Source organism: Rhinoraja longicauda, chromosome 8 (assembly GCF_053455715.1).
Source record: "Rhinoraja longicauda isolate Sanriku21f chromosome 8, sRhiLon1.1, whole genome shotgun sequence".
In the NCBI taxonomy this organism is placed as follows: domain Eukaryota; kingdom Metazoa; phylum Chordata; class Chondrichthyes; order Rajiformes; family Arhynchobatidae; genus Rhinoraja; species Rhinoraja longicauda.
Window position 1 is genome coordinate 68,613,285 of NC_135960.1, and position 14,419 is coordinate 68,627,703.

The 14,419-nt window shown below is 45.6% G+C and overlaps 1 protein-coding gene across 5 annotated transcripts in view; it reads left to right on the forward strand.

The window, feature by feature from the left end:
- drc11 (dynein regulatory complex subunit 11) overlaps window positions 1-14,419 on the forward strand; it is a 109,217-nt gene that overhangs the window by 67,081 nt on the left and 27,717 nt on the right. For all 5 annotated transcript variants that reach the window (XM_078404178.1, XM_078404179.1, XM_078404180.1 and 2 more), the window contains 5 exons: window positions 3,843-3,938; window positions 5,089-5,144; window positions 7,417-7,499; window positions 10,963-11,070; window positions 12,036-12,235. In XM_078404178.1, the coding sequence (XP_078260304.1) occupies window positions 3,843-3,938; window positions 5,089-5,144; window positions 7,417-7,499; window positions 10,963-11,070; window positions 12,036-12,235 (543 nt within the window). The remainder of the gene's footprint in view (window positions 1-3,842; window positions 3,939-5,088; window positions 5,145-7,416; window positions 7,500-10,962; window positions 11,071-12,035; window positions 12,236-14,419) is intronic.

The following is a 14,419-nucleotide window of genomic DNA, read 5'->3' on the forward strand; positions in this document are numbered from 1 at the left end:
TCTTGGATCGTAAAGAAGGTTAGGAGTTAAGCTTGTGATCCTCAGTTTGTTGTTGTTGTTCGTTCTTCGGGTTCGAAGATGACCATGACTTCACTTTCAATCTTATTATTTCGGCCGCTGATTGGGATCCCCGCCAGCCTTGGTACGCTGGCCGAGGTTGAAGTCATGACTTGGATTTAAGTGAGGGGTAGTTGCGCAGATCGCCGGCCTCACTCTCTCGTCCCGGCCTAACGGGTTCCAGCAGCAAGACATAGTCGGGACGGCTGGGGACAGGTCAGGATGCAGTAGATGGTCAGAAGTGTCCTACGTATCTCACTCTGCCCTGTTTGCGCTCCACGACGCTCTGCTGGGATCGTCTTTCTGCCCGTTGAACCTTCTGGTGGTTTCCACCGCGCAATCCGCCGAACCCAGGCTTCACGTGCCAGGTAGACAAGCCCTAAAGCCACTGGAACCAACGACTTGCCGACTCCACACAAGACAGTGGAGACATCATGGGGGCGGGGGTAGTCCTGCGGCTGATCCCATGGCTTGGGGGGACGGTGGAGACCGGGGCGGTTCCCTCCGGGCGGTGGTCCGCAGCCCCACGGGCGGGGAGGGGAGCGCCGTCCGCCGGCTGCTGCTGCTCCTCAGGCCCCGGATACGGGCCCCAGGCCGCCGGCACCAGTCTCCCCGGGGCGCCGGCGAGGCTTCTGTCCCGGCCCGGGAGACCCGGCCTCCAGTCGCCTCCAACCCGGCCATGCTGCCCCCGGGAGGCAGGGTCGTCCTGGCCCTGGCCCTGCCCGCCCGCGTTGTACGAGGGGTGGCGGCTGTGGCAGCGCGGCGGGGCGAAGGCGGCGGCCGCCGGAGGCCCGCGGTAAGATGGCGGCGCCCACTCCATGGCCGACTCCGCCGCCGCCCGCTAACCAGACCGGACGCTCGCTTCCCTCACCCTTCCTCGGGCTCCCGGTCTCCGGCTCCTCGACCAAGCGGGGCGATCCCGGGGAGTTGCCAATGGCTGGGACCGGGACCGGGGGCTGCGGAGCCCGCAAAAGTCCCGCCACACCACCCCGTCAGTTATAGGTGGGTGGGGACTCCTGGTGTCGTGGGAATGGTCCATAAACAGGAACAGATTGGTATCCCGCTGATGGGTGAGAGTCAAAGGCCTGGGGAGGATGGTGTCAGCACCTTCCAGGGATGGGGACCTAGAGGCGAGTCCATTTTACAAGAAACCCATCAAAGTCAGTTCCCAGTGCCAGTCTAGGACCTGCCTTGGGAGTCTTTTTAAATGGTGCAGTTCATGGAAAATTGGTGACATATAACCAACAATAAGTGTGACCAGATGTTCATCAGCAGCCATCTAAATGAGGTATGTATTCCCGGAGTTGTCGGGAACTCCTGTTCCTGGGAACTCCTGTTCCCGGAGTTGTCAAAGTAGGAGATTTTAACTTTCCCAACCTAGTCTGGCACTGTCATAGTGCCAAGGGGTGGAATTTGCCAAAGGTTTCCTCGGGCAATATGTAGAGGGTCCTACAGGGGAGGGGGCAAAGCTTGATCTGTTCTTAGGAAATTGGGACGGGAAAGTGACTGAAGTGTACATGTGCAAGCCTTTCGGGACCACTGTTCAATTAGCTCTAATATATTTCTGGATAAAACCAGGGCAGGCCAAAGAGTTAAAATTTCTGAAGTGGGGCATGACCAACTTTGACAGTATGAGGCAGAAGCTTGCTATATTTGATTGGAGTAGGTTATTTGCAGTGGAAGGAATGTCTGGAAAGTGGGATGCATGCCTTGAACTATTGTCATCGCCGTTTTAAAAGCATCTAAAGAAGCTTGTACGATGAGAGAAAATGAGGCATCGCTCAGGATGGCGCACGGGACAGGTAGAGGTAGCTGGGATCAAGTGCATCCCTGGAGGAGTTTTGGGAACTGAGGACCATACTTAAGAAGGGAATCAGGAGGTGAAGATGAAATATGAAGGCAAGCAAGCCAATAATATAAAGGGGTTACCAAAGGGTGGTGGGGTTCTGGAACGAGCTGCCAGAGGAGGTAGTTGAGGCAGGAACTATCCCAACGTTTGAGAAACAGTTAGACAGGTACATGGATAGGACAGGTTTGGAGGGATATGGACCAAGTGCAGGCAGGTGGGACTAGCGCAGCTGGGACATGATGGCCGGTGTGGGCAAGTTGGGCCAAAGGGCCTGTTTCCACACAGTATCACGCTATGACTAAAAGTTTCTTTAGATATATAAAGAGTAAAAGAGAGGCAAGAGTGAACATTTAGATCGCTGGAAAATGATGCCTGAGAATTAGTAATGGAGAACAAAGAAATGGCGAATTGAAAACATTTTTTACGTCAATCTTCACAGTGGAAGATTGACACCAGCAAAGTGCCAGAAATTCAAGAGAGTCAGAGGCCAGAAGCTCGTGGAGTTTCTCTTACTAAGGAGAAAGTGCTTAGGAGATTGTTAGGTCTGAAGGTGGATAGGTCTCCTGGATCAGATGGACTGCACCCCAGGGTTCCGAAAGAGGTGGCTTTAGAGATCGTGGAGGCATTAATGGTGACATTTCAAGAATCACTCGAGTCAGGAGTGGTTCCTGAGGACTGGAAAATTGTAAATGTTACTCTGCTGTTCAAAAAGGGAGCGAGGTTAGCCTGACTTCAGCGGTTGGTAAGATTTAAGAGTCTATTAGTAAGGATGTGGTTTCTGAATACTCGGTGATAAACTCTGGTGAGCAGATCTTTGATTTTAGCTCTCCCCATTTTTCATTTTCTTCAGTCAATATAAAGGATTTTTTTTGAACAAAGTTTATTTCTGATTTTTTATTAATACAGCTTTGACAATTCAATGCATGAACGCATTAGTGCTGATAGATATCCCCCCTACCCACAATACCATTCAGGGTATATAACTTAAGATATGCACGGAAAATAAGTAAATAAGTAAACATAAACATAAGCATGAAAAAAAGACAAAGTTTAAAAAAAAATTTTTTTAATTAATCCCCCCCCCCCCCCCCCCCCCAAAAAAAAAAAAAAATTAATTTTTACAAAAAGATAAATTGTTAGGGGTTTAAAGCAGTACACCATATTATCTAGGGCACTAACACGCATAAAAAGAGAGAAGAGGGAAGCAGAAAAATCGGAATGTTAAGTCATACCATTCCAATACAATTCCACTCTTAATTACATACACACATATCAAAGACTACTCAACCATAAAATTATCAGAGCCTAAAGCATCAATACAACTAAGAAAAGGTTGCCATATCAGTGTAAACTTGTCAGCTGATTCCCTAACAGTGTACCTAATCGTCTCCAATTTAATAAAATACAACATATCCCTAATCCACTGTACAAATGTTGGAGGGTTACAATCTTTCCATCTGATCAAGATTTGTCGTCTGGCCACCAGCGTGGCAAAAGACACAAGATTTAGTTTATTATTATTTAATGTAAGATTTTGTATTACCACACCGAATAAAGCAAGGTGATGGATGGAAGCAATTCAGACAATCCTTTGATATCTGTAGCCCGACTTCAGCGGTTGGTAAGATTTAAGAGTCTATTAGTAAGGATGCGGTTTCTGAATACTCAGTGATAAACTCTGGTGAGCAGATCATTGATTTTTGATTTTAGCTCTCCCCTTTTTTCATTTCTTCAGTCAATATAAAGGATTTTAATTAAAAATTGAATGAAATGTTTTTCTTATCACTATACAGTATTTTACCATTATTTTTTTTTTAAGATTTGAGACATTTTCGCTTGCCATTTCATTGTATCTGCACATGTATGTACTGAAAATGAAATCTTGACTGTTTATTTGCTCAATTGGACTGATTTTGATTTATTTCACATGTTGCAGGTAGATGAACTCATGAGGCAGGAGCTGAAGAACTTAAAGATAGCAGTGGATAGGGATAAAAGTACCAAGAAGAAAGGAAAGAAAGATGGGAAGAAGGTGAGTGGACTGAAATATTGTTGTGCAGAACATTCAGCGCAGGAATATGTGCTTTGACATGGCATCTCTTCACCGACCATGGTTTTCTATGAGATCTTCGGTTTCCTCCCACACTCCAAAGACGTTACGGTTTGTAGGTTAATTGGCTGGGGTTTGTATACTTGGTATACATGTAAATTGTGCCTAGTGTGTGCAAGATAGTATTCTGGAATATGGAACAAGATGCCAGGGGGGGTAGTTGAGTTGGGGATTTAAATAATAGCATTTAAAGGACATTTGGCCAGGGACATAGAAAGGAATGGTTTAGTGGGATATGGACCAAACATAGGCAAATGGGCACAAAATGCTGGAGTAACTCAGCGGGACAGGCAATATCTCTGGAGAGAAGGAATGGGTGACGTTTCGGGTCGAGACCCATTCCTTCTCTCCAGAGATGCTGCCTGTCCCGCTGAGTTACTCCAGCATTTTGTGTCTATCTTCGGTGTAAACCAGCATCTGCAGTTGCCTCCTACACATGCAAATGAGACTAATTTAGATGGGCATCTTGATCGGCATGGATGAGTTGGGCCGAAGGGCCTGTTTCGACACTATGAATGTATAACTATGATTGGCATCATGGTGTGAACAAATTGGTTGGTTTGAAGGACCTATTCCTATACCATACAGTTCTCTGGTGTATGTTTTCATTTGTTGTGGCACTTATCACCTAAATGTAGTCATAATGTGGAATTTCACAAAGTAGATTTGTATCTGAATACGCCCAGGCTATTATTGTAATTGCACACTGTTATACTTTGGGAATTGATTTCCATGTCAATAAACACTATGTGCTTTGAAATGTAAAACAGGAGGTGATCACTTTGATCATAAGGTCATGTGATAGGAGCAGAATTAGGCCATTCCCCCCATCGAGTCTACTCCGCCATTCAATCGTGGCTGATCTATCTCTCCCTCCTAACCCCATTCTCCTGCCTTCTCCCCATAACCCCTGACACCCGCACTAATTAAAAATTTGATTACATTGATTTATGAAATTAATTAAGAAATTAATCAAGAATAGATCGCTTCGCACGTCTATTTGAAACCAAGGTTATTTGACGAGAACAATTTGAAATTCTGTGAGTTTACTCTTTTTCTGGGTTTCCTGCAGAAAAAATCGAAGAAAGGAAAGAAGAAGAAGAAAGGAAAAGATTTGACTGCGAACAGGTAGCGATCGATCGAACAAAACCTTGCCTCGTCAAGAAATATTCCACAAGCAGAAAAGTGACTTTCATCTCAATCGTATAATTTCAAAGTTTAAAAATTCCAGATACAAAAATGCAGTCATAGTCATGGAGCTATAAAGCATGGAAACAGGCCCCTTATTCCACCTTGTCCAGACAGACCAAGTTGGCATTCTGAGCTAGTCCCATTTACTGTACCTGCATTTGCCCATATCCATCTAAATTTTTCTGTCCAAATATCTGTCCAAATGTCTTTTGAAAAATGTAGTTGTATCTGCTTCTATAGATTCCTCTGGCAGCTCGTTGCAGATATGGAGTATCCACTGAGTGAAATTGTTGCTCCTGAGATCCCTCTTAAATCTCTTCCTTCCCATCTTAAGCCAATGCACTCTAGTTTTAGAATCCTCTGCCTTGAAAAAAAGACTGTGAGCATTTACTTTACTCATGCCCCTCAATAAGGGTATCCCCCAGTCTCCTACGCTCCAAAGAAAAAAAGTCTATCCAGTCTTGGTGGCGGCACGGTGGCGCAGCGGTAGAGTTGCTGCCTTACAGCGAATGCAGTGCCGGAGACTCAGGTTCGATCCTGACTACGGGCGCCGTCTGTACGGAGTTTGTATGTTCTCCCCGTGACCTGCGTGGGTTTTCTCCGAGATCTTCGGTTTCCTCCCACACTCCAAAGACGTACAGGTATGTAGGTTAATTGACTGGGCAAATGTAAAAATTGTCCCTAGTGTGTGTAGGATAGTGTTAATATGCGGGGATCGCTGGGCGGCGCGGACTCGGTGGGTTGAAGGGCCTGTTTCCGCGCTGTATCTCTAAAGCTAAATCTAAAAATCTCTCCTTGTAAGCCAAGCCTGCAAGGTCAGATAACATGCTGGTGAATGTGGATGCCAAGAACTGCAGATACTTGTTTATAAAAAAAGACACAAAGTGCTGGAGTAACTCAGCCTGTCAGACAGCATCTCTGGAGAACATGGATAAGTGACGTTTTGGTCGGGAACCTTTTCTAGATTTATCTTTAGGGGGAGGGAGAGGAAAGCTGGAAAAGAGGAGGAGCAGGATAGAGGGTGGCAGGTAATAGGTTGATACAGGTGAGGGGTGCTTTTGAGAGACAGATGGTGGACAAACACCAGAGATGAAAAGACAAGGTGTGCGAGAAAAGGATTGAAGAGTTGCGAATTGTGAAGCTAGAGATAGGAATGTAGATGGAAGGAGAGGGGAGGGGAGGAGTAGGTTCGAGGCAGCTGGGCAGAGGAGGGAGGAGAGGGAAAGGGCAGGGAAGAAGGGAGAGGTGGAGGGTTTTGTAGTTACCTAAAAGTGGAGAATTCCATGATCATACCTTTGGGCTGTGAGCTACCCAAACGGAACATGAGGGGTTGTTCCACCAGTTTGGGTGCGGCCTCACTCCGCCAATGGAGGAGGCCCAGGACGGAAAGGTGGGAATGGGAAGAGTGCGGGAATGGAAAGAGGAGTTAAAAAGCTTAGCAACCGAGAGATCCAGTGGGCATTGGCAGAACTCCTGCAAGTGTTCGGCGAAACGCTTGCCAAGTCTACCCTTGGTCTCCTCGATGTACAGGGTGCCACATTGGGAACACCAGATGCAGTAGATGAGGCTAGACAAGGTACACATGAACCTCTGTCTCACCTGGAAGGATTGCTGGGGTCCCTGAATGGAGGTGAGGGAGGAGGTACAGGGACAGGTGTAACTTCTCTGACGGTTGCAGGTTCATTGGTGCTGCAATACATTAAGGGTGTCATCTATATACTAAAACTCTCGTTTGTTATCTTGTTTATGACAACTTCAGCCAAAACGGTACACGATAGCGCGACAATTTTAGGCCCACCTTACTCACCGTTGTCACTTTAGTGATAATGCAAGTAGTTTTATTGAAATCGGTGTTATATTTTTTAAGTTATTCACATTTTAAAGTTTAAAAGGAGAGGAGGGAGGGGGAGGGGAGGGGGAAGGGGGGAGTGGGGGAGGGGGAGGAGAGTGGGGGGTTGAGGAGAGAGGGGAAGGGGGAGGACAGGGTGCTGCACCAATGCAGGAGAGGTTTGGGCCCAACGGGTCGACTTGGTCTAGTTTGGATTAAAAGTCATGCAACGTCTTTCTCACCTGTTAAGTTAGCTTATTTTACTTGCACAAAATGATTATAGTATAAAGAATATAAAATTAGAGACAATTAATGAACAAAGAGATTGGAATTATAATCTAGATGTGTACGTGCACTAATGTTGATGTTCAATTTCTGCAGGACAATTGATTCCCTCTTTGAAGAACTAGTCAACGAAGGACTGCTCATAAAGCCAAATAATGTCCAACTTTCTGACTTTAAAGGTAAGAAGAAATTGTTTCTATTTTTTACAAAAGGTTTTTTTTACAAAAGGGATAAGTATAAAGAGAGCAGGTAATCTTTCATTGTAAGTTAAAGTCAGCTTTTAGAAGGCATTATATAATTATATCATATAACATTTTAAGAATGACCAGCACAAGAGGGATGGGTTGCACCTGAACTGGAGGGGTTTAAACTAGATTGCCGGTGGGGGGGGGGGGAGGGCTGGTAAGCGGGTGCCAGATGAGAAATTAGGGGCAATTACTACACTCAAAGAGAGCAAGATTAGCAGACGGGCAGGCAAAGAGAGAGGGAATATCGGTGGTTTAAGTTATTTATTTCAGTGCTAGAAGCTTAACAAATAAGGCGGACAAAATCAGCATGTTTGATTGCCTCGTCCAACTGGAATATTATAGCCCTACAGAAACATGGCTGAAAGGAGCTTTTCCTCATCTCAGTTCTAAATGGCCTACCCCTTATTCTTAAACTGTGGCCACTGGTTCTGGACTCCCCCAACATTGGGAACATGTTTCCTAGACTGATGCACTAGGACACCCAGATCTCGTTGTACGTCCCCTTTTCCTACCTACGTCCCCTAAAATGGGGAAGTACAAAGAGATCTGGGTGTCCTTGTTCATGAGTCACTTAAAGTTAGCATGCAGGTACAGCAGGCAGTGAAGAAAACTAATGGCATGTTGGCCTTTATGACAAGAGGAGTTGAGTATAGGAGCAGAGGTCCTTCTGCAGTTGTACAGCCCCCTAGTAAGACCGCACCTGGAGTACTGTGTGCAGTTCTGGTCTCCAAATTTGAGGAAGGATATTCTTGCTATTGAGGGCGTGCAACGTAGGTTCACTAGGTTAATTCCTGGAATGGCAGGACTGTCGTATGTTGAAAGACTGGAGCGACTAGGCTTGTATATGCTGGAATCTAGAAGGATGAGGGGGGATCTTATTGAAACATATAAGATTATTAAGGGATTGGACACATTAGAGGCAGGAAATATGATCCCAATGTTGGGGGAGTCCAGAACCAGGGGCCACAGTTTAAGAATAAGGGGTAAGGAGCCAGGGGGTATGGGGAGAAGGCAGGAACAGGGTACTGATTGTGAATGATCAGCCATGATCACATTGAATGGCGGTGCTGGCTCGAAGGGCCGAATGGCCTACTCTTGCACCTATTGTCTATTAAGAATGCAAATTAGCAGGGCAAAAAGAGGTAATGAAATTGAGTTGCAAGGCTCAACTTGCCTTAGTTGTGTCTATCTTAGTAATCCTAACGTCAGTGGTGGGAAATTTATTGGAAAGGATTCAGAGGGACAGGATCAACAGGCATTTGGATAGACAATAGCAGGAGTAGGCCATTCGGCCCTTCGAGCCAGCACCACCATTCAATGTGATCATGGCTGATCATTCTCAATCAGTACCCCGTTCCTGCCTTCTCCCCATACCCCCTGACTCCGCTATCCTTAAGAGCTCTATCTAGCTCTCTTGAATGCATTCAGAGAATTGGCCTCCACTGCCTTCTGAAGCAGAGAATTCCACAGATTTACAACTCTCTGACTGAAAAAGTTTTTCCTCATCTCCGTTCTAAATGGCCTACCCCTTGTTCTTAAACTGTGGCCCCTTGTTCTGGACTCCCCCAACATTGGGAACATGTTTCCTGCCTCTAACGTGTCCAACCCCTTAATAATCTTGTTTCGATAAGATCCCCTCTCATCCATCTAAATTCCAGTGTATACAAGTCTAGTCGCTCCAGTCTTTCAACATATGACAGTCCCGCCATTCCGGGAATTAACCTAGTAAACCTACGCTGCACGCCCTCAATAGCAAGAATATCCTTCCTCAAATTTGGAGACCAAAACTGCACACCAGGTGTGGTCTCACTAGGGCCCCGTACAACTGCAGAAGGACCTCTTTGCTCTTATACTCAACTCCTCTTGTTATGATAGGTGCCTACTCCTTCAGGGGATAGTCAACTTGGCTGTGTGTGTGGGAAATCGTATATATTTTTTTAAGAGGTCACGAAGAGGATTGATATGAACAAAGCAGTGGAAATAGCCGCCAAGGACATTAGCAAAGCCTTTAACATATTCTCATGGTAGGTTAGTCTGGAAGATTAGAGTGCATGGGAACCACGACAAGCTGGCAATTGGATCCAAAATTGGCTTGGCCCTAGTGTGTGTAGGATAGTGTTGGTGTGTGGGGATCGCTGGTTGGCGCGGACACGGTGGGCTTAAGTCCCTGTTTCTGTGCTGTATCTCTGAACTAAACTAAACTAAGTACTAGAGGGCACAACTGTAAGTGAGAGGGGCAAATTTTAAAGGAGATGTGTGGGGCACGTTTGTCACACAGAGGATGTGAGTGTCTGGAATGTGCTGCCAGGGGTGGTGGTGGAGGAGTCAGATACCATAACAGCATTTAACAGACTTTTTGGATATGCAGGAAATGAAGGGATAAAATAAAGATTAGGAAAACACACCATCTTAAGGGAAAATTAGAAATATCATTAATGAAGTTCTAAAAATAAAGTATATATCATTTTATTTTATTAATATGCACAATATTTCTATGGCAAGAAAATCAGAACACCCCATTCTATGAGATGTCACACTTTTGCCTGAATTTTGAGTAGCTGATATTGTCAGTTCATTGAATTGCATGTATTACACTCTAGAAGACCAAGGGCACCTTTCCATTAGAACTGCATGCACCAAGCACAATATACTCCAAAGACGTACAGGTATGTAGGTTAATTGGCTGGGTAAATGTAAAAATTGTCCCTAGTGGGTGTAGGATAGTGTTAATGTGCGGGGATCGCTGGGCGGCACGGACTTGGAGGGCCGAAAAGGCCTGTTTCCGGCTGTGTATATATGATATGATATGATGATATAGCTTATGCTGTTCAACTACACTGCTCAGGTTCATAGTTTAAATCATTGCAAATTCCTGCAGAGATTCTGCTCTTATAATTGTCAAAATTACCTTCCGCCTTTCTTCTCTTGCGCCAAATAGCGCTTAGGTAAACACATGAATGTCATAGAAATAAGGCTGCTACTTGAGGACACATCTCAGGGGCTTGGGTGTGTTGGAAGGAACTGCAGATGCTGGTTTAAACCTAAGATAAACACAAAAAGCTGACCTTCTTCAGGGTCTCGACACAAAACGTCACCTATTCCTTTTCTGCAGATATGCTGTCTGACCCTCCAAAGACGTACAGGTATGTAGGTTAATTGGCTGGGCAAATGTAAAAATTGTCCCTAGTGGGTGTAGGATAGTGTTAATGTGCGGGGATCATCCCCCCTCAACCTCCTAAACTACAGCGAGTACAGGCCCAGTGCTGTCAAACGCTCCCACAGCATTTTCAAATAACAACTCAGGGAATGCATGATTCTCTCAGGACAAGTTGAAGAGATGACTTATTTCACCCAATTTTCATGATTAATTGCCAAGTTCTTGTTTCCTCTACAGGTGAATACAACTACCTGGGGACCACACTCCGGCAAACAGATATCGAACCAATGCCTTCTCTCTCGGATGTGAAACAACTAATCACATTGTACGGGATTCTTCCCTTGGGTAAGAGCCTGATAACGAGAGTTTGATGCGGTTTAATTCTTAAATACGGAAGGACTTGGTCAGTAGGTGCTGAGGACACACTTAGAGTGTTCAGCTTTGGAAACCCTGCCATGGGACACCCCCATGCTAGTTCCATGTTATCCCACTTCGCATCCGACACACTGGGGGCAATTTACAGAAGCCAATTAACCTGAAAATGGACACAAAATGCCGGAGTAACTCAGCGGGACAGGCAGCATCTCTGGAGAGGAGTGGGTGATGTTTCGGGTCGAGACCCTTCAGTCTGAAGAATTTGTATTTGCCATGGTGTTCTAGGCGCCTCTGCCAGAGGAGATGGATTATATTTATCTACCCAATTTCTTTATTATTCCAAAGCCTCAATTGGATTACAATTTCTTCATTTAAGTCCTGACTTTAATGTTGGAAAAAAACCAATGTAAGTACAATGTAATGGCTGGAACGGCATTGGCGAAACCAAACACAGGCTTGGCGACCAGTTCGCTCAACACCTGCGCTCAGTCCGCCTTAACCAATCTGATCTCCCGGTGGCTGAACACTTCAACTCCCCCTCCCATTCCCAGTCTGACCTTTCTGTCATGGGCCTCCTCCAGTGCCATAGTGAGGCCCACCGCAAATTGGAGGAACAGCACCTCATATTTCGCTTGGGCAGCTTGCAGCCCAGTGGTATGAACATTGACTTCTCCAACTTTAGATAGTTCCTCTGTCCCTCTCTTCCTCTCCTCCTTCCCAGATCTCCCACTGTCTTCCTGTCTCCACCTATATCCTTCCTTTGTCCCGCCCACCTGTCATCAGTCTGAAGAAGGGTCTCGACCCGAAACGTCACCCATTCCTTCTCTCCTGAGATGCTGCCTGACCCGCTGAGTTACTCCAGCATTTTGTGAATAAATACCTTTGTATTTCTACTGAGGACAGTTTCCCAGTTAACATCCTGAATTCTATTGCAGGTTCCCAAGCTGTCCATGAGAAAGCCCCTTTGGTGAAGTCTTTGATGCTGGCCGGACCTTCTGGAGTTGGAAAAGAAATGTTGGTTCATGCTCTCTGCACAGAAACTGGAGCCAATCTTTTCAACTTGTCATCACATAATATTGCAGGAAAATATCCAGGCAAGAGTGGTCTCCAAATGATGATCCATTTGGTTTTCAAGGTAGAGTTTCTGATATATAGACCGTGGAAAAGTTGATTCTAGAAACATAGAAAATCGGTGCAGGAGGATGCCATCCGGCCCTTCCAGCCAGCACCGCCATTCATTGTGATCATGGCTGATCATCCACAATCAGTAACCCGTGCCAGCCTTCTCCCCATATCCCTTGATTCCGCTAGCCCCGAGAGCTCTATCCAACTCTCTTTTAAATTCTTCATCCAGTGAATTGGCCTCTACTGCCTTCTGTGGCAGAGAATTCCACAAATTCCACAAATTCACAACTCTTAATGCTGGCTGATTCTGTGGAATATACAGCAGTTTGATCAAGTTATACATCGCGGAATTAGAGGCTTCAGCCAAATTTGCCCAAGCCAATGAACCGGCTTAAGTGAACTAACCTCACCTGTCTCTGTCTGGCCTATTTCAGTCCAAACCTTTTCTATGCATGTTACTGTCCAAATTTATTTTAAATGCCATTGTTCTACCCATCTCCACCACTTCCTTTGGCAGTTAATTGCACCTGTGCATCACTATGTGTGTAAAAAAAAAATAGTTGCCCATTAGGTTCCTTTCAAATCTTTCCCCACTCATCTTAAACTTATGCCGACTTGTTGTTGACTCCCCTACCTTGGGGTACAAAATGTGGTTTATCGCTTTATCTATGCCCCTCGTGATGTTATGTACCTCTATAAGGCCACTCCACAGTCTCCTATACTAGAGGGGCAAAAACAACAGCATTTCCAGCCTCTCCTTACAGCTTGTGGTGCTGGCCGTATAATAACAGAAACCTTACACCTGGATAACGATCCAGACCTTATTAACTACATAGCAAGCACGACCTCACGCCTGCACGTTCCACTTACACTAACCCAAATCTCGCAAGCAGTGGTCACTCAAAAGCTAAAGGGGCGTAACTACAAAAGCATGACGCATAACATGAGTGACACCATTACACTCATTTACATCCCCCCTCTTAAAGAATCAACAACGATACAGACCCATAACTTAAGCACGTCATGTATAACATTCGGTGACAAACTGGAAGAAAGCCTGCACCGCTATTCAATATGATCATGGCTAATCATCCAGCTCAGTAACCTGTACCTGCCTTCTTTCCATACCCCCTGATCTCTTTAGCCACAAGGGCCACATCTAACTCCCTCTTAAATATAGCCAATGAACTGGCCTCAACTACCTTCTGTGGCAGAGAATTCCACAGATTCACCACTCTCTGTGTGAAGAAATGTTTTCTCATCTCGGTCCTAAAAGACTTCCCCCTTATCCTTAAGCTGTGACCCCTGGTTCTGGACTTCCTCAACATTGGGAACAATCTTCCCGCATCTAGCCTCTCCAACCCCTTAAGAATTTTATAAGAAAATTACTGCAGATGCTGGAACAAATCGAAGGTATTTATTCACAAAATGCTGGAGTAACCCAGCAGGTCAGGCAGCACCTCGGGAGAGAAGGAATGGGTGACGTTTCGGGTCGAGACCCTTCTTCAGACCTTAAGAATTTTATATGTTTCTATAAGATCCCCCCTCAGTCTTCTAAATTCCAGCGAGTGTAAGCCTAGTCTATCCAGTCTTTCTTCATATGAAAGTCCTGCCATCCCAGGGATCAATCTGGTACTTCACAACCGGCCTGCAAACACGACCAGCACGTGTACGATAGGGACCATCTCCATCCTTCTTATCCGGGGAGAGAGCAGGTGATTCCACAGGTGAGGGAGACTGAATCAACGTCCCTGGAGGCGAAGCAGGAAACTGTGGAACAGGCGATGAATATGGAGGCGAAGATGGAACAGGCAGAGAACATGGATTGTTGTGCTGACCGTATAATAACAGAAGCCTTACACCTGGATAACGATCCAAAGACTTTATTAACTACATAGCAAGCACGACCTCACGCCTGCACGTTTCACTTGCACTAACCCGAATCTCGCCAGCAGTGGTCACTCAAAAGCTTAAGGGGCGTAACTACAAAAGCATGACACATAACATGAATGACACCATTACACTAATCTACACAGCTCAAACCTTCCAGACTCAGTTACATCCCGGAAATCTTTTCTGCACCCTTTCCATTTTAATAGCGCCTTTCCAAATAGCAGAACAATTGGAACTGTTCACAGTCTGCCAAATGTGGCCTTGACAGCATCTTGGATAGCTGCAACACGACTTCCCATTC